This window comes from Stylophora pistillata, chromosome 1 (assembly GCF_964205215.1).
Source record: "Stylophora pistillata chromosome 1, jaStyPist1.2, whole genome shotgun sequence".
Taxonomy (NCBI): Eukaryota; Metazoa; Cnidaria; class Anthozoa; order Scleractinia; family Pocilloporidae; genus Stylophora; species Stylophora pistillata.
In genome coordinates, this window is record NC_142519.1 from 29,383,977 (window position 1) to 29,402,930 (window position 18,954).

Below are 18,954 nucleotides of genomic sequence, written 5' to 3' on the forward strand. Positions count from 1 at the left end.
TATCGGAGACTTTTGTCGTTAATATGTCAATTGCTTTATCTTTGTCACAGGAAACAAAAGAAAATGACCGGCCAGTTTAAGGGCCTGGTACGAGCCACCAAACGTGGAGCAGCAAACGTCAAGCAAAAGAAAGGGAAAAGATGACGTAACTGTCATGCAAACGCCATAAGCCGTCAATTGTTTGATAGGGGTGGGTTAGGTGAATGGGTGAATCATTGAGTATGAGACAATTGAGGAATATCCAATTTATTTTCTTTGCAGCTAAGGAACTATCCTAGAAATCTTCCCAAACTCCCCATTTATTTATGATTTTAATTCGTCAAGCTTAGTGAAAAAAGAACTTCTTAATCTTGCTTAGTGAAGCAAAATGGAGGCTCCCACTACTTTGTGGTAGGTGTCAGGTTGTTGTATGAACGAAAATGGTAACGGTAATAACATGTTAGCGTTGCGTAAGGAACACAACATAAAGGACCCAGCGAAAAACTGCTAAGAACAAAGGAAGCCGCAAACTGATTTCCCCATCTCCCACTCTGTTAGTCAGAATTATTGGAAACATGTTGCTCTATAATTTGATTGAACTAATAAATTGAAAACTGAACACTTTTGCTATCTGCTTTGCCAGTTTTGGAAGAGTAACCTCAAGACACTATTGGATTAAATCCGAAAAAAATGCACAGTCTATTCTTGAACTAGATTCTCCAAAACGGACACCATCACCTCTTGTGGCTGGTTACTAAAGTTTAAAAAAATTCTAGACCTAATCTGTATTATTTAGCGTGAAATCTTGCTCAGCACTCCGTGGCTGTACAACTTTATAAGCTGACTAGCGAAAAAAGCTTTCCTTTTCTCCGCACGATCCCTTCCTGATTGTTGCCAATATAAAGCCATGTAGATGCAGGGCCAACCTCGATCCCTTCCACCTTTAATTCCAAAGAAGTAACCATCTAAACTTCCAGTCTGTCACGCATTTAGCATTTTCTTCATGGTATATTCCTAAAAGGTGAAACATGTTTGTGTTAGTTTTGTTTTACAACGTCTAGATGCCTTCTGTAACATAACATGGTGACAGAGGGGGGACACCTTAGCTTTTGAGGAGCTTCTTCGTCATAATGATTGACACTTCTAATATAATCGTGTTAAACGTCTCACAGGCGTACGCTTAGTTCAATTTTGTGGAGAAGTAGAGTTTCCACCGAATGGGCCTGTAGATAAATATTGGAAAATTTGCGATTTTCCTAGTGTTTAAAAAATAACGTCTGGCTTGCGTAATGGTACCTTATTTAGAGATCGCGCAAACCCACTCAGCTCAAAATAGACTTTATTAACTCTCAAGAATGACTAGCATTTAATTTCTCCTTACAATATCACTGCAGAATCACACATTCAGGTCACGAGATACAAGGAAATGATCACTAAGTGAAACAAATTCTTGGGACGTATATATGCCATATTGTATACTGACGTTTGGGTCTGAAGGGTTAATGAGAGGGGATATGCAGGGGGAGAATCCTCAAAATTGTTGGGACTGGAACTAGAGGGGATTGTTATCAAAGATGTTAAATTATTTAGAGAAAAGGAGACTGAAAGACTTGGCACGTGACACTTACCGGCGCTGCGTAAATGAAGAACGCGATGAGGGAGATGATAAGAAGGAATAACAGTAAGCCGAGGATGTACCACTTGTACCTGCGCCAGATGATGTGGCGGAGAGCTTTAAGTGGTGACGTAAACCATGGAAACGAGGTCGGAGGACGACTGTGGAGGAACGAAACATTCTTAGGAATTTAGTTTTCGAAAGTGATCTGTCGCAGCTCAGGCGCGCAGCGTGAGTGTTCCTAAATTGTTGTACCTTAACATTAAGTTTGGTAGTACGATATGTGTGAGTCAACATTTCACGAAAAGGAAAACCTTGGGTCCTTGATTAATCACGGATTGGAACCTACTTCGGTTCTTCTAAAGTTGGATTCTTGTTCGGTTCGTCTCGCCCCAGTCCTGCTGGTTTAGCCTCGGCTTCTGCCCTTTTCATTATTTCCAAAGTCATTTCAAGTTTGCCCTGGAAGATCATAGCAAAGAAAGAATAAATTATCACTTCTCTTTCGGATTGTGACTAAGTGAACAGCTAGTCGACTTTTTCTACGGGGCGGCGAAGCACAAAAATGAAGCATCAGAGAAGTGCAGGTGTTTCTTTTTGTTCTACCGTTCGGATCATAACAGGGACTTAATAAGAATTATAAAGGAAGACAAATGGGTAATGCAAGTGGCCTTGTCATTCACTGGAAGTGAGACTAGGGCCATCTTACACCGTGGCATTGCAGAGCCTATCTTAAGCAATCAACGTGTATTGGAACAAGTCTACAAGTTAGTAAACAGCCACGGCGTACCGTGCTTTTCATTGCTCCCGACTTCATAGAGCTTGTAGCCCACCAGCCATAGCAACGTTTTTGCTTAAACAAGTCCAGTTTGGGTGATGGTTCAGAGTCACTTGGTAGCTTACAAGAGCGGGCAGCAGTCGCCGGTTTGGGTAGCGATGTCAGGTCGAGCTCTAAAGAACCTGCAGTATTCACAAGATATGCAAGCCTGTTCCTTCAATACTATGAACCATACAAAAGCATGTTCCATGAATCCTCTACCAGAATTTTGCGTATGATCTCAGTGTTTAATGCATAGAAATGAACCCACATGGTGCGTAAAGCGTAACCAGGATTCGACAGTGGAAGAATTGACAGTAATCCCAGATCTTAACTAGCTTGGAGTTGTACAAACTTCAAAAACAACTCCATGGAAGGATCTTAAAACAAAATCAAGCCTTAGATGTTGAATTTTTGTTATTTTTGTTATTATTATCGTTATTATTATTATTATTATTATTATTACTAGTAGTAGTAGTAGTAGTAGTATTTTCATCATGATTAACATTATTATTATTATTATCATTATTATTATCATTATCATTACCACCATCATCGTTATTATTTTTATGAGTAAAACAAAACAAAAGGAAAAGAACGCCAAGTTGCTCAGCTGAACGTGTTTATTTATTCTGCAGCAATACGTTTTGAAATTTCATTTTCCTGTCTGTTCAGTGAATTATAGTAAGTCAAAAGCTTAGATCAAGAGTGCCCCAAGGGGGAACACCACAGACCTACCACATCTCTGGGATTGAATCCGCGACAGAATTGAAGTGCTGTGTTAATGGTAGTTATTTCAAATACCTTATCCTCTGATTGCTATTCCTGCTTAAGCTTTCCTATCGGCTGCCAAATATTTTTTTTTTTTTTTTTATGAAGAGAGGCCGTAGGTAATATAATATAATAATACCTTCATTTATTACCTTTGGCGATAAGAATTATGGTAATATTACAGTAAAAAGTTTCAAAATTCAAAAATTCAAATTTAGAAAATTCAAAACACAACAAATATATACACAACTAAGTTATGTCAAATTTAACATAAGTTTAGCACCTCTAGGAATAATCGATTGTTTAATGATACGAGCAAGACTTACTTACCTAGAAAATCGTCACTGGCAAATCCTAAGTCATTGTCCCATATTTGCAGCATCAAGCGCGGTGCAAGTTTCTCTATCGACTCGTCCAGACTCCAGAAATGCTCCTATGATGTTCAGATACATTTTCATGTTATTTGCTAAGCCACAAGTGACTGTAAGGTAATACTGGTTTATACTGGTTTATGTGTAGTGAAGATCATTCCGCAAAGATTGACGTGCAACTGAGCAGTAGTCGCCAGTTTAAGTAGCGATGTAACCGATATCAAACCAAAGATGACGTTTCAAAGCTGAGCCCTTCCTCAATAACTTCGAGTTCGCAAGATCCATTCGCCAATTATTTCTCACAGTCTGCTTCATTGTAGATTCAACTAATTTCAGGTATAACTTTAAAAAGAGTCAATTACAAACAAATCATTAAACGTGAGAATATTTAACTCTAATTAGACATAACCTTTTCCTTTATCACCAGTTTCTTTTCCGTCGGAATATAGGAGAAAGGGAACACAAATCTCCAGTTGAAGTTTCCTTCCCCGTCCATTGATCTGCGCAAAAAAATGTATAAACTATCATCTATCATAACCTTTTGAGCTGTTTCAATATAATTTTGGTACTTTAAAACAACAAAGATTTGACAGATCGATACTTACTTTGTTTTTTGGCGTGTTCGTTTGAAAAATGTTTCCAATTATTCCTGAACATTTTACGATTTTTTTTTTTTCTTACAACTAAGAAGGTTACCATACCAGCATCACAGCAGCCTAAATACACCCTTACTTTTAGCTTTTTGCCTACATACGAGTTCAGTCAGCTTCTCAAGATTCATCTTTCTGCGTATTTTTTTAAATGCCTGCTCATACGGCTGGAGCAATCTTAATTCATAAATATCATAGCGGCTCTGTGGTAACTTACCTGTAGTGGACGTCGGTTTCTTGTGAATCATCAATTCCATCAATCCATCTAGTTTCGAAACAAAAACTTATAAATAATCGCTCGTGGATATTTTTCATGGTTAAGTCAATTAACTGAGGTACTGTACATACATACTTTATTGGCTCGCCCTCACGGGGCTTTTTTCCTTTTTTACTATGATGTTGAGTTTTATCTCAGTGCGAGAACCTGTGAGGTTATCCCCTTGTCTAGCCACTACTTTTTTTTCTAGACTTTCTTGTTTTTGCTTCTTTGGTTTCTTTGATGTACGCCACTCGTAAGCGTGGCGACTATATTCAAAGAGCTCAAAACCCAAATTTCCCTCTTCACAGTTGAACCAACTTCAGACAAGTGTCGACAGAATGTTGAGGTTTTAAATAGTGGGCAAGGCATGGCAATCGTTACTATGCTATGCTAATGACATTCCCGGAAATTCCAAGATAGATTTTCTCACAGCTTAAAGATTTTCTTTTTTGAGATAATGCCTCGCTACTGAGTGAATTTGAATATAGTCGGTAGGTGTTTCTGAAAACCGCTTCCAGCCTCGTTAAATGCCTTTTGTCACTGAATATTGACAACTGACTTAACGTGTTGAATCTCTTTGCTTTACCTTTCTATGAAGTAGGAAACAAAAAACTTTTAAGAGATCTCAATAACGATTATTTTCACAATCATTTCCTCTCTCTTACCCCTTCACGTAGATGTCACTCATTTTCTCGCCGGTGATTGAAGTCTCTTCCATGATAACGTCTTTGGTGTTCCATATGATGACACGAAGAACGTATCTACAATAGGCAGTAACGCAAAAACGACATATGCAGTTGAAAAGCTCATATAAGAAAAAACAACCTTTACTAGACAACCTAGATTACAGTGACCGTAACGCAAAGAGCGCTTTGCGATTTACGAGTGTCAGATAAAAGAAAACCAAAGTATTCATAGAGGCTGATTAAACCGAGAGAAAAATGTGAGAAGGAACCGATGAGAATTCAAAGTAAATGGACCATAAGCGGCCTCCAGTGTATGAAAACGTGACTGACCAAGTAACGATAGGAGCTGGTTTTGTACCTGAGTGGTTGCGCACTGAGATGGCTCGAGTTGTTTTGAACCAATTACACGGCATGTTGTAGCGCCGTTGAAAACTGAACCGTGTAATCCCACTTTTCTTAAGACAGTCAGTTAAGAATTGCTCTGATTACCAGACTATACGACCGAACACAAAGTAAGCGATTTTGTTCTCTTAGATACGAATAAGCAAGCAAAGTTCAGAGTAGACTGATACAATAGATTTGGAACTGGAGTGCTTCTTCTAGCATCATTTAATTTATTAGATGTCCCAAAAAAGTAAGAAAAATTAATGCGTTCTGCGAACAAATGCCTGGAACTCAAGCCTCAAAGGATATTACATTCATACCGGTTGTCATAGAGCTTTATCAAATTGCTAGCTTGTGAAAACGACATGCAATCATCAATTCCATAATTGTTTTTAAATACAGCTTTGAGTGCTAATTCTTTTTTAAGGCATTTAAAACTAGGTCTTACTCTTGTGGTTCCCTTGGGGTAATGTCAACCGCAGCGGGTGCTTTGCCCTCTGTGACTGGAAATATATCGACCCATAACTGCAGTTTCCCCTGAAAAACAAAGGATGAGCATTGTAACTATGGCCAAAACAGATCAAAAGCACGAAAAAGAATACCGGCACAAAATATACAGAGAATTAAGAAAGAGAGGGCACGAAAAATTAAAGATGCGGCGAGGACCCAACTTTTAGATCACAGGTATATTATTAAGGAACAGTTAAGATAAGATAGAGTGCATCGAAGACAAACAAGAAACAAGGTACAGGAGAGGGCGGCGAAAATTCTCCGATGAAAACAGTTCATATCAAATTGTAGCCATTGTAACCGGCCATGCTCATTAATAAGTAGTGCGCTCCTTGTATTTGTAGGAATGGTGAAAGCTTAGGTGACCAGGCTGCTTCGGGACGACCAAGCCTCTCTTTAAAAAGAGCGGTGTAAAGCCTTGGACAATTACAAGAAAGGTCTGCACCATGCCTCAGCTGGAAAATAAAGGTTTCTAGAACCCAAAAGTGGCCAATTGAGAGGAATTTTTTTTTAAATGTGAAGGTTATTAGTGGCTTATGTCCGTATTTTGCAATATGGTAGGGCTATCCACCTGTTCCATGGTCGGTTGCTGTGTTTTGTTATAAAGACCCCTTGTTTCCACGTGCTCAGGGACGATGTTCAACTTGTTGAGGACATGCAGAGCCAAGCGACTTTGTTCTTTCCCAAGGTGCGTATGGATTATTGTACCTTCCTCTGAAAAAAGGAAATGGAAAAAGGATTTATCGCCAAACTGAAAACTTGAGGGATGATCCGACCGTAGTAAGAAATCCAAATTGAAAATTATTTTAAATCATATAGAGTGTTTAAATAATTTAAGTGGTATTCAATGAAATCTTTTAAATGATGAAACTTGTCGTAGAATCGAATCTTATAAAAAGTACTATAAAAAGTAGGAGCAAAACTCGGTCCAAATTAATTAACGATTTCGTAAAACCTTGCTGCGATGATAGAGGAAGAGCAGTTTGCTTCGCTCATAAAACATCCTTTTTTTCAAAGTTTTTCAAGCTATTATCGTTTTAATAGTTACAATTACAACATGGAATCACTTTCATGAACTACGCTAAGCTGAAGTAGACAACACAAATATGTCATCATAGAGAAAGTTAAGGCAAGGAAACTGAGCCCTCGCACATGCATCATAATAGAATCATCAGTTCTGGACCGATTGGAAAGTCAATCAAATGAATATAAAAACAAAAATGATTGCACCGTGACTAAGGTTTGATAATGATGCTCACCAAACTCAGCCAGAGTATACGTCTGTTCATCCACTACCACAGAGCAAGGTTCATCTGTATACAATGGAAGACTCTTGTTACGCATCACACACCAGTCTCGCAGGATTGTTCTTGGTTTTCGTCTATCTCGCCATTTGTTAGGACCAGATCTTAAACGGCAATAGATAAATTACTGAATCGTAATGAATAGGTTGAGCCATGTCATCTAACTTCTTTCTCCGCCTTCCCCTTTGCCCCGAGAAAAATGCCATCAGGGGAATACTCTCCTATAGGAGCTCTGTTGCCTTCAAAAGGAGTGCCTTTCGAACCTTAGGCTAAGACTAAGTCTGGATATATTGAACACTGCGGGTATACCGCAGAAAGTCCTCTTTATCATGAACCTTCTTTCTCTTTGAAGATACTTTTCTCAAAATTCTATTCTGGTTATCTCAAACAAAATCGAAAGAGAAACAACTTGACTTTGAATGAAAGGGGTAAGTTTCTTAAGATGATGTGGCTCTGTTGGGGTATTACAGATAATTTGAGTTGAGAACGTAAATTGGACACCATAAAGAAATTTTACCACTGGCGTTAGTCGGCCTTCGTCGTAGCGAACTTGACGTTGAGTTTGATTTTCTAAGATTAGGGAATTCAGTGCTAAGCCTCGATTTACTAACCTATACTCGCAGTAGGTTATTTCTTTTCATAGAAGGAAGAGAATGAGGCTTGACAAACAAAAATGTGTCATCTAGAGGCTCGTCACTACCTTTAAGAACCGAGATTACCACCTGGGACTCATACTTAAAAAAGATTCTGTTTTTTTCCCTTATTATTTAACAACGGAAGATAGGTGTCAACTGAAGGGATAACCTAAGTCGCTGATACTTGAGCGTTGGAATTTCTTACTTGCAGTAACTCTTAGAACATCCACAAGTAGCACGATGTCGAGACAAAAGTCTCTGCTCTAAATCGATCTGTGTTTCACCGATGACGTCATCTCGTCCGATGAGGTCATAATCCATCACGGCGATTTTGAGATCTTTGACCAGAGGTATGGTGGCTGTGAATTCAAAGAGTCTGAAAACAAACGCGAAAAATAGGAATAATGGATTAATATATGCAGAGAACTTAGATAGTCTTCTTAACCGATTCTTGGTGCAGAGTTTGAGGTAAAATGAAACAATAACTGACGAAGGTGTGTGCCGAATCGAAACATGTAATGAGAATTAAAAGGAGAATAGGGATTTACTTGTATGGTGATTCGTAAGTCACAAAAAAGGTTCGTATTCGTCTCGTATTTGAAACATTTTGAAACTTCGTTATATCGAATATCTGAACTTTTTCAACATTGAATCTACAAATCACACTCTTAATCTCACAAAAAACGCATCACGGTACAGATCATGTATGGTAATGATCGTTAGATGCAATACATCATGTAAGGTTACCTTCCAAAGACAGGATTCACTGTGTAAGGTTTATAAACATCTTTGTCATCAAATTTTCGGTCCCCTAGGGTGACTACCAAATATGGGTCGGACTGGAAAAATAGAGGGATAAAGTGGAGGTCATTTACTGTAAAGTACGCGTGTGCACAAATGGTCCACTTCCCATATGTTTGGAAGTGAGCCAAATATCTGGGCTAATTACATTTCTGAAAGTTCTGTGTAAAGTAGATAATGGTGTAGTCTGATCGTTCAGGAGAGTGTATTCCTGAAAAGGACTTTTGTAGGTAGTTGTGACTGACGTTTCGACAACTTGAGCGGAAGTCATCATCGGACTCAATGGAATAGTTGTTGTCAGTCGAATGTTGTCAGTCCAGTTCATGTAAACTAATTAGTCAGTGTAGCCGTGATGCTATTGGCTATAATACTCAAGAGGCGTAAGTCGGGCGTAATTGGTCAGTTCGATCCGTCGGTGAAGTTAGGTCATTCTCAGTTCGATTCGTTTGTGTGATGTTAATGTCTTGATTAGAAATTTGTATGGTGCTGGTAGTAATTGACACCTTTTGAGGGGAGTCTGGTCGAAGTTATTAAACCAGCTTTCAAGAGCCAGTCATTGAAAATTATTAGTGCTGTAGATCAGGCATTGCGCAGAGTCCCAGTCAATAGTGTGGTTCGTGAGTCGATGAAAGGTGATGTGATGTCAACAATTAATGTCACCACTACCAACAACAGTCCTTCTCAGGACTATACGCACTTGGACGATCAGACAACACGATCACAATCTTTGATTGCCACACTGCTCAACTCTTTAGCACTAGGGCTGATCATTACTAATTTCGCTTAAACTTGCTCTTCGGTTTGTTACTTTTTTTCCCTTTGTCTATTAATATTTTATCGCTAATCTCTTTTAAGAAAATTATCTCTTTAAAGTTCCGAATCCTCTGAAAAAAACTTACTGTTCCGGAGTCATCTCTCGGCTGAAGTTCCAAAGCCTATAAAATAAATCAAATGAAACAAGCATTCTATGGTACAAGCTAATCAGCACATCTAAAATGAACAGATAATTGTTCGCATAAACTGCCATTTTCTCCAGCGCAATCATATGAGTTAGGTACCCGTTTATGGTATATTTTAATTCTAAAACTAACGGCTTAGATTTTTCAATTTCTACGCCTAAAGAGTAGCTAAGGGTCAAAACGATTGAGACCCCCTTTGTTATGCCTGCGTTTTGGCTCTTGTGCTCTTCAAAACAAACTCTCGTCTTTCTTGAATTTCTCTCTCTTACCTGTTGTCTTAAAAGATTATGGCACAAAGAAATGTTCACTCAAGTTAACAAATGGAACAGGTAATCCACTGAAACGGTGTTTCTTATTACCTTGATGACATACAGACGGACAATGCACTCTACCGGTTTGCTTGGTGGGAGATTAGTAAAAACAGTATCTGGTAAGGGACTATTCCTTTCATCTTTTGGCATCGGGTACACTCTGAATGTTCCCTAGATATAAAAAAAAAAATGATGAATTTCAAAAATTGTCATACTACCGTGACCATTGGCAAAATGTAATGGGCGCTCGCTTTTTTAAACAGCAAAAACTTCCTTTACCTTAAATTCCCCAACGATCGTATCTGCCTCTTCTTCTCGCGATTTCGCTCTTCCGCGGTAAATAGGAAACGTACTTATTAAGTCCTCAAAGCCATTAAACTCTTGCACTTTCTCCAACTCAGTTTGATATACCTTGAATTTAAACGCCATGATTTTAATTGTTTGACACTGCTAAAAGAAAATATTTTTCTTGACCTCCGCAGTGAGACGCTACAAGACTTTTTTTCTGAAACGGCCCACGACCAACTTTAAAAGCTAAATTACGTCAATCAAAGCTGAGAATGATGGCATGTTTTCACTAGGTGGTATCCAGCAACTGCTTAGAACAGGAAAAAACCGCCCTAAAAATTCTGTAAATAATGATATTACATTACTTAAACAATGTCCTTGATTCTCAATGAGAAGGGAGTTTTAAATTTTGCCATTTTTCAGCCAAGTGAAGGTTCATTTCACAATCGAACAAAGTATGGTATCGAATTTAATGGTTTGGACATACATGCAGGCTGCTTGCATGAGTTTTGCTACTGTATGAGTGGTGTAGGTAATTTTTACACCAACGTACTCAACAAACTAGAAACTAATAATTCCTAATGATTCCTTCTTGAAAGAAGGATTCTCAAGAAATTTATGTTTCATGCAATTCAGTTTTCACTTCCTGAAGTGCCCAATATTTTACACGAACATAAACCGTTGAAAGCATCGCTTCCTTGAAAGCTAGAGAGCCAGGCGTTCAATTAATATAGAGGAACATTTTCTTTGTCTTAAAAGTTTTCAAAGGACAAAAACACATTTTGGTCCTAATTAGAGAAAAAGTGATCCCTGACCCTTGTATCTGTTTTCTTAATTGAATGGAAACTACTCAGGCGACACTCACAGGACAAAAACACATTTTGGTCCTAATTAGAGAAAAAGTGATCCCTGACCCTTGTATCTGTTATCTTAATTGAATGGAAACTACTCAGGCGACACTTTTTCCAGTCCTGAGGATGTTTTATGACCACAGGTTTCACTGAAGTATATCACCTACTTCAGAGGGATAACATTTGCGAGACGAAAAAAGAGTAAGGAAAATATATTTTTTTGTCGCTTTATTGGTACTATGTCCTCGCTCTCTAGTACTTAAAAGCCTGCAACAGACTGAAGGTTAGCTAGAAGTAACCAGACTTAGTACCGTCATCTTATCGTATCCTTGGTTGAGAAATTCTCCACATTTCTCCTCATCCCCTATTGAGGCAAAAAACTTCGACCACCAATCTAGGGACTCCTCTGGGATTTCTTCTTTCTTTTTCTGAAACAGAAAATATGAAGCAAAGAAGATCTCGCAAAGAACTTCAAATACCGTAGCACTTGGGCAGGGTGACTAGTAGGACCCATGGAGTACCGTGCCCCTCTCTTTATGAAATATTCTTGCAATTTAGGTTTGCGAGAACGCGTAAATCTGAAGAATCTGTACGACATAGATCTTTTCCAATGCTAGATACCATACAGATACTGGTCCTTCTCGTCGCGTGAATCCGACTTTGCTTTTACACAAGATAAAGAGTAGTGGTATTAACCCCTTAGCATTACGGGTGCAGTTCGTAACCGCGTCCCCTCCCCCGCCCCCCCCCCCTCAAAAAAAAAAAAAAGAAATTCTAGCTATACCAGTGAGCACCGATTATTTACAACAAGTTTCGATTGGTCAAAAGGCAGTGGTGATGGTAGCTCAATTGTTGGAGCCTATCCAAACTGCCAAGAGATTATACTCTTGAAACTGGATAGTACGTTTTCACTCATGTATGGATTGAAATTTATTTACCTTTTTCTTGACCTTTTTCCATTCCTTGATATTGACAACATATGAGCCCTCTTCGCTTTTCGTTGAAACGTTATCGGCGATCCCTAAACACAAAATCATAGGATAAAACAGTAAGAAAAATACCGTCCAGATTTCAAAGCAAATAATTCTTACCTGTGATTAAAGAAGAGAAGAAACCTTTTTATTCAACACAAGACCCCAAAGATTAGACGTGTAGGATGGTTGTCTTCGATGCTCGAGGTGATTAGGACATCTTAATTGTTAACATTCAGGGAACTTGAAGAAACAAGTTTGACAACTACAAAAGGGAGCTTGTTGTCTTAATGTTAAACACATAAGCACTTCATCGCACTTCATCAACATGAACCAATTTTCTGTACAAACCCACCTTTCTTTTGTGGTCCTCGAGGGCCAGAGTCAGTTTGTTCAATGATTTGAGGTGTTGCACAGCGGTATTTCTGGAAGGATCTCACTGAATGAACGCCGACGATTGGGCGACGACCAAACGAGCGGTTGTCACGGACACGGATGTTAAGTGCTGGTGTATACATTTCTTCTACGGGAAGATTCTGTCAACGAAAAAATCATAAAAGTACTGGCTTAGAAGCTTTTATGAAGGAACTAAGTTTTTTATTCGTGAACCGCATATAGACGGTGTAAAGTTAGTAAACGTGATAGTGCTGACGGTCAAGCATTATGTTGAATTGAAACCGACCTGCAGGGTCCCGTCCACATTAGAGCCTTTACAAAATTACTGACCTGCTATCACTTTGATAACAGAAAAATATTTTCAGTCACAATAACGTTTTCACCATGTTATTTCCTTCTTTCCTCGCAAATGCAATTCAAAAGAATTATCGTACCAATGCAATTTTCGACTTCAAAACGCATACTTTTTGATACGATTTCGCTTACCTTCCCGATCAAAATTCTTGAAAACGCTGATGGTAGATTTTTTTTTTTTTTTTGCTCTTTTTAAAACACCGTATTCGGTCTTTTACAGCTCTCGATGCCAAAGACAGCGTTTACAAAATTACCAGTTTTCAAATAGCTCCTGTTTTGCTTCTCTCGATGTATTCTTTTTTTTTCAGTAACAAAAAAAAAACAGTTTTCTCGCATCGTTTTAGCATAAAGGATATACCAAAAGGCTCCGAAACTGTGAAAAGGGTCAACGTACCCAAAAAGGTATAAATTGATGTCAGACACTTCAATACCTTCCCTAACATTTTTTCTTCAGAAAATCGGTTGTTATACATATGAGACAACTGCTAACCCAGGCAAGATTAAAACACAAAGTTTCTCCATTCAAGATAGGTTGTAGTAAATACCACAATCATTCTTGTCAAAACAGGATTCTCAAAGTTCGGGTTCTTCTTTATATCCTTGATGACGTCAGACTGCACCAGACCTCCAGCACACTCGAACTCAATACTTGGTGACGTCACGCTCGTGAGTTCAAACTTTTTCATGTTCCTCACTCCCCAACACAAGATCTGTAAATGACAGTGGGTAAAGGACGACAGTTCTGCAGGCCTGTAATGCTTTTGCGAGATAGAGTAAGTCGAGTAACATGAAAAAGTGTTCCAACAAATAATGAGATTAAGTCAAGTTGTGGATATTTCAAAATTATTTCTCTTTCAAATAACAACAACTTAAAATTAAAGTGGTACCCCTAACATCGATTGCTGACCTCAATCGCTGACCGTTCTAACTTTGGGCGCACACCGCTTCGCACGGTATACAAGTCTCCTCTCATGGGTGGGATGAAGGGTAACTCCGCATCTTCATCCTAAAAATAAGAGATAAATACCTCGTAAATCCGATTCCCTGATACCTTCCCTACACTGCAATTTTAAAATATGAACAAAACATTGCAAATTATTTAAAGGGACTTTTACCCTTTTTTTAACTTTTTTTTAAGACTAACTATTAAAATTTATTCATTTTTACGTCTAATGGCAGACAATTCTGGCCGTTTTATGACAATCAGTTAACCCTTGGAGACTCCTAATAACCACGCGCCCCTGAGAAGTGAGCATCTAGTATTTTTCGGGTACTTCAGCTGTCTATGCTCCAGTAATTGAGTGCCAACACATAGCAAGGCTGTAAGCCTCCCTGGAGGCCCCACATCACATTGGCGATGAAACCGCTTCATACCTTAGCATTGGCTCGTTAACATAGAGCGAATTCCGAAAGAGATAAACAGATGACACTCCTGAAAAAAACGTAACTGTGCGCAATGCAAGAGAACGCCGGGGGAGCACAAAAAAGAAATGAGACTCTTACAAGGAAAAGTTCGCAAGCAGCTAAAATATCGCCTCCTTCCTCGTCTCCTCTTTTGATGGTGAACCACTGCAGTTGCGGCTCAGGAGTTTCGTGTCCATGTAGACGCACCGTAGGTGACATCACACAGCGGCCGAGAAAGCCATCTTTGCCCTGCGCATGTCATGAAACAGCCATCAATATACAAGCGAAAGCTTAGCACGAGATGTCTCATCGATTATATATTTAAAGATGGATAAAAAACTCAAAAATAAATAAAAGCACTTCTCAGTGAAATGCCCCTCGCCTGAGCTCCTCAAAAAAAAAGCTTCTTCTGTCATTATAATCCTCGAGATGAAGTAAAACGCTGCGTGTTTATCTTAAAAAATTATCACACACAACCTACTTCAAACCTCAAGATTTTCTCGGCAAATTATCAAACAAAACCATTACAAACGGCATAAAAGTTTAATTCAGTAGTCTCCTCATATTATAACTAAATATCTGCACAAAAAAACCTATTTCTCACCATTGATATGATTCTAGGAATCCCAACTTTATTTATTACTTTTATTACATCTAAACTTACCACTGTGTCCTTGTCAAAAACCTCTACCACTACACTTGGTGGGCTCTTGGCGATATTCTCCACACTCTCATAGATTTCAACATTATCAAATATGAGCGTTTGGTCCCAGGTGGGACATAAAGTCTGGGTCAGCACCTCTGTTACAGCGCTTTGCTTGCAAAATGCCACGCGGACGTAGGAATCTGATGTTTGAGGAAAACAAAAGAATCAAGCTCATATATATATCAATGTCAATGACTCATTGAATCATATAAAATGTTTGAGGAAAACAAAAGAATCAAGCTTATATATATGTCAATGTCAATGACTCATTGAATCATATAAAATGGAAAATTCTCTACGTTTAAAAAAGCTATTCGTATATTTCCTTTACCATTCATCCCACTTTCGTCCATGGCGAGAAGGTTACGTGCTTGATAGATGTAGGCCCACATCTGATACTTGTGTGGTTCTGAAAACACGAACAAAATGAGTCTAAATTCAAACTACTTGCTTTCTTTCGATGAGCTGCTGAGTCCTTTAAGAATACTTCTTGTGTAAATAGCCTGTTGTTGGTCCCATATGATTCTTGGATTTTCGTTCGTGCCCTATTCATTTTTGAAGAAACTGAGGTTTACCACTCAATGTTGGCCAGATTTCATTTTATTTCAGGATTAGAAAGCTATAATAGATAAATAAAAAATAGTTGAATAAAAAACCTATTAATCATTTAACTTACTTTCAAAAGTGACAAACATTCTTGGAATATTCCTCAAACAACTTTTGCTCTCCTCCTGTTTAAAATAAAAGAATATTGCGAGAACACTTGTCTTTCGAGTTTTAAATCAGGTCAGAAAACAGACATATTCGAACAGCAGAAAATAATCATTGGCTTTTAGAGCAGCTATACTGGGTCATACTTCCTACATTGTCCATAATATTATTTCTACGTCTTGTGACATGCATGAAACTCTTGCCACTTTCTTCACCAATCACATCATATAAGGCTGTAAACAACCAGGTTCATTTAGGCGTATTTTTGATCTTCATCAGCCCTTTATGAATCTTACCCCTACTTTGATTTGGTTGCTTAGTTTATAGATTAAGCTTTCTCTGGATTTTGATCTTAATCATCAATGAAAAATACGATCGCACTCACACAGCTCCAGATTCTCACCTCGTCCTCAAGCTCGAGAAGACACACAGGAGGCATGGACACTTTGGCGTCCTTTCCCCCCTTTGAAACCATTCTTCGGTGCCATCGCCGACGCCTGACGAAATCAATCTTCCTTTCTTTGTGGTGGAATTTGGCCGTAAAAATTGGAGCATATTCCCATCCTTCCTTTTCGAACTCTTCAAGCTCTTTCTAAAAAAAGAAAAAGTGCGTTTGTCATGTGGAAGCATGTTATAATTACCATGCACCAGTATCCAATAGCAGCCTTTAAAGCCAACAACCCTCTCGCGAAATTTCTCTCAGCATTCCTGATAAATCTCATTTAGCATGTGGAACTGAGAAACCCTTAATTTTTCTGACTGAAAACAAGACCTAAAGCTGGAAAATACCCATATTGATGGTTTTCATTGAGATTCTCAAAAACCGAAAAAGTTAGTCTCGCCAAGTTTTGAAAATTGGATGCAACCTTCTAATCTAAATGTAAGGCTTACCAAATTAACTTTTTTGCTAACGGTGACTGCTTAGCTTGATTTCAAAGCTTACGAGATTCTATATATTCCATACACGAGCACAGCCTAATTACTGTAACTCAGATCAAGACACAGTAGTTTTTGACCTACCTGTTTGATAACAGCCTTTGGATCCTTCAATAATCTCTCCCTGACCCATCGCCTTCTCCTCACCAAATGGTAAGCCTTCTGAATGGCACCATACACTCCGTATGATACATCAACGGAATACTCCCATCCTAAAGTAAAGCAAAGATATCAACTGACTAACTTATGCGTCACGTATGTTGCAAATGCAGTCATGTTGAAAACAAATTAGCCTTCTTGAATCCATTTGCAATTTCCTTTGGTCATAAACTGCGTTGTTTTGAGATTGAACAAACCTGTCCGGCCAGATCAGTACATACAGTAGAACCATTTGCAAAGCACTATAATTGGCATCGTAATTTAGCCCTGTGTTCGTCAAGTGGGCAGAGTGGCCAAGAGATAACAGGTATTTTTTAATGAACAAAATTGTAGATGCCTTTTGTTGTTAAAAAAAAAAAAAATTTGAGCATAGTGCTGTTCCTTAGGGACAGCGTTGTTCAGGAGGAGGAGTGCATCAGAGTGTTTACGTTTAAAATGACCGGTCTTGGTCTTGTCGTTCGATTCTCAATTTGTAATTGCTATAGGATTTTAAAAGTGTACACAAGTGTTAAAAGTAATAAAAAATTTCAGTCGGAACGATACCTTCGCCGTCTACAGCTCTATTGTCATCGACCTGCCAGTTTCTAGTCCACTCCCATCCCTCTGGACATTTTATCTTTTCTTTCTCGTCAATCTTATCACCATGCTGTGAAACGGGAAAAAAATCGACCTTTTTTACGCTATTTAGCTGATAAACGTTTGACAGTCCAAGAGATCTCACACAAAAAAGTAACAGCTGTTGCGCCAAAAAAACCTCTGACCAGTATTCATGTCACATTGCGGCCTCGCTGATATCAATCAGTATCTTTCTACTTGCTATGCAAAGTCATTAGCATCTATTAATAATATGCCCTGGGGACATGTCATTAGGAATTTAAAGGACCACGACAGTTTTCTTTGAGATCTACATCGAATGTAGTACGCTAATACCTGCTTTGATTTAACAGAAGATTTAATTTTTTAGCCGTTACGGTTTCAGCATTGCTAGCTGTAACGCCTTCTCAGCTTTAGTTTTGTTACGTCACGTGATCTCTTTATGCGGGTATTTTGGATTCGCACGTGGACTCTGAACCGCTTTAGGACCGTGACAAAAATCTTTATGTAGCTAGAATTTAAGGAGGAACATGCTCGTGTTTTGTGTTGGAACCTAACAGTTTTTGACGGTCAGTATGGTTGAATTTCGATCGAACTGTTGTTAATCTTTAGTTCGTGTTTATCAAGTTATCGTCTATCAAGCCTTAAATAAACGGACCAGCCTGATTTTGTTAGACTTGTGGTTGCTTCACTACAGTTTTCTCGCGTCCCTTTATTAATCGGTAAAGGCGGCCGCTACACTAGCATTATTGTTGGATAGGTGTGTGGCCTATAAAGATCGTGAAAACTCTGAAGGGAATAGGAAACCCTCTTCTTTAGCAGACGACGTCGCTGAAGCCCTGCTAGACTTTGTTGAATGCGTTCAGCTGCTGTGCGAAACTGGAGTGCCAGCGAAAGGATATCAGTAAGAGAAGACCATGGTAATAAGGCACCATATTACGAGGGGCGTCGAATGTTAAAATCATCAGAGGTGAGCAAAGTAGTGGTTGTGGAATTTGAAAGGACGAAATGATCTGGTGCGGGGATGCTGGCTTTCTCTCTGAGGGACAACCTTATTGAGAGTAAGTCGCGCTAAAACCATGAGGAAGGAAATTTTAGTGCACTTAGAAAGTAATCCAGGCGATAGCGACGGCCTCCCTCTTTTGGAGCATTTGAGGAATGATGAGTTCGCTTGCTGGGACGACCATTTAACTCATATGGCTAGAGATGGAACCTATGGGGATCAGATAACAATGTATGCACCAGCAAACCTGTACAACATCAACCTCCAAATAATGTCCACTCTTGGAGTTGGTGGGCAGCATGTATTCAGTTCTTCAGCAAGTGTTTCAACAGCTACCGTGTACTTTAGACATTTTGCTAAGAACCACGGCGAACACTTTATCAACTTGGAACAATATACGGATCACAAGGACGGTGGTGAAGAAGGAGAAGCTTCCGAGGATTATGCAAATAAAATGCATATGGAGTAGGATTTTGAAATGGATGATACTGTTGATTATCAGGATGACATTGACGCAAAAAGTGGACCTGAT

At 38.8% G+C, this 18,954-nt stretch overlaps 2 protein-coding genes across 2 annotated transcripts in view; one reads left to right on the forward strand and one right to left on the reverse strand.

Annotated features, from left to right (window-relative positions):
* LOC111331960 (RRP12-like protein) overlaps positions 1-598 on the forward strand; it is a 33,274-nt gene extending 32,676 nt beyond the window's left edge. The window contains exon 41 of the mRNA XM_022937195.2: positions 51-598. Coding sequence (XP_022792930.2) covers positions 51-144 — 94 coding nt within the window. The 3' untranslated portion in view covers positions 145-598. The remainder of the gene's footprint in view (positions 1-50) is intronic.
* Positions 231-18,954, reverse strand: part of LOC111319647 (myoferlin-like) — an 87,006-nt gene continuing 68,282 nt past the window's right edge. Inside the window, exons 33-60 of the mRNA XM_088752060.1 lie at positions 17,369-17,471; positions 16,751-16,878; positions 16,134-16,322; positions 15,696-15,750; positions 15,351-15,428; positions 14,978-15,159; positions 14,413-14,562; positions 13,817-13,915; positions 13,455-13,619; positions 12,515-12,695; positions 12,127-12,209; positions 11,500-11,616; positions 10,329-10,460; positions 10,098-10,220; positions 9,679-9,714; positions 8,726-8,817; positions 8,184-8,354; positions 7,299-7,447; positions 6,611-6,753; positions 5,978-6,066; positions 5,125-5,220; positions 4,418-4,465; positions 3,960-4,050; positions 3,510-3,612; positions 2,382-2,551; positions 1,944-2,053; positions 1,608-1,755; positions 231-993 (exon numbers count right to left, since the gene is read on the reverse strand). Coding sequence (XP_088608186.1) covers positions 961-993; positions 1,608-1,755; positions 1,944-2,053; positions 2,382-2,551; positions 3,510-3,612; positions 3,960-4,050; positions 4,418-4,465; positions 5,125-5,220; positions 5,978-6,066; positions 6,611-6,753; positions 7,299-7,447; positions 8,184-8,354; positions 8,726-8,817; positions 9,679-9,714; positions 10,098-10,220; positions 10,329-10,460; positions 11,500-11,616; positions 12,127-12,209; positions 12,515-12,695; positions 13,455-13,619; positions 13,817-13,915; positions 14,413-14,562; positions 14,978-15,159; positions 15,351-15,428; positions 15,696-15,750; positions 16,134-16,322; positions 16,751-16,878; positions 17,369-17,471 — 3,264 coding nt within the window. The 3' untranslated portion in view covers positions 231-960. The remainder of the gene's footprint in view (positions 994-1,607; positions 1,756-1,943; positions 2,054-2,381; positions 2,552-3,509; positions 3,613-3,959; positions 4,051-4,417; positions 4,466-5,124; positions 5,221-5,977; positions 6,067-6,610; positions 6,754-7,298; positions 7,448-8,183; positions 8,355-8,725; positions 8,818-9,678; positions 9,715-10,097; positions 10,221-10,328; positions 10,461-11,499; positions 11,617-12,126; positions 12,210-12,514; positions 12,696-13,454; positions 13,620-13,816; positions 13,916-14,412; positions 14,563-14,977; positions 15,160-15,350; positions 15,429-15,695; positions 15,751-16,133; positions 16,323-16,750; positions 16,879-17,368; positions 17,472-18,954) is intronic.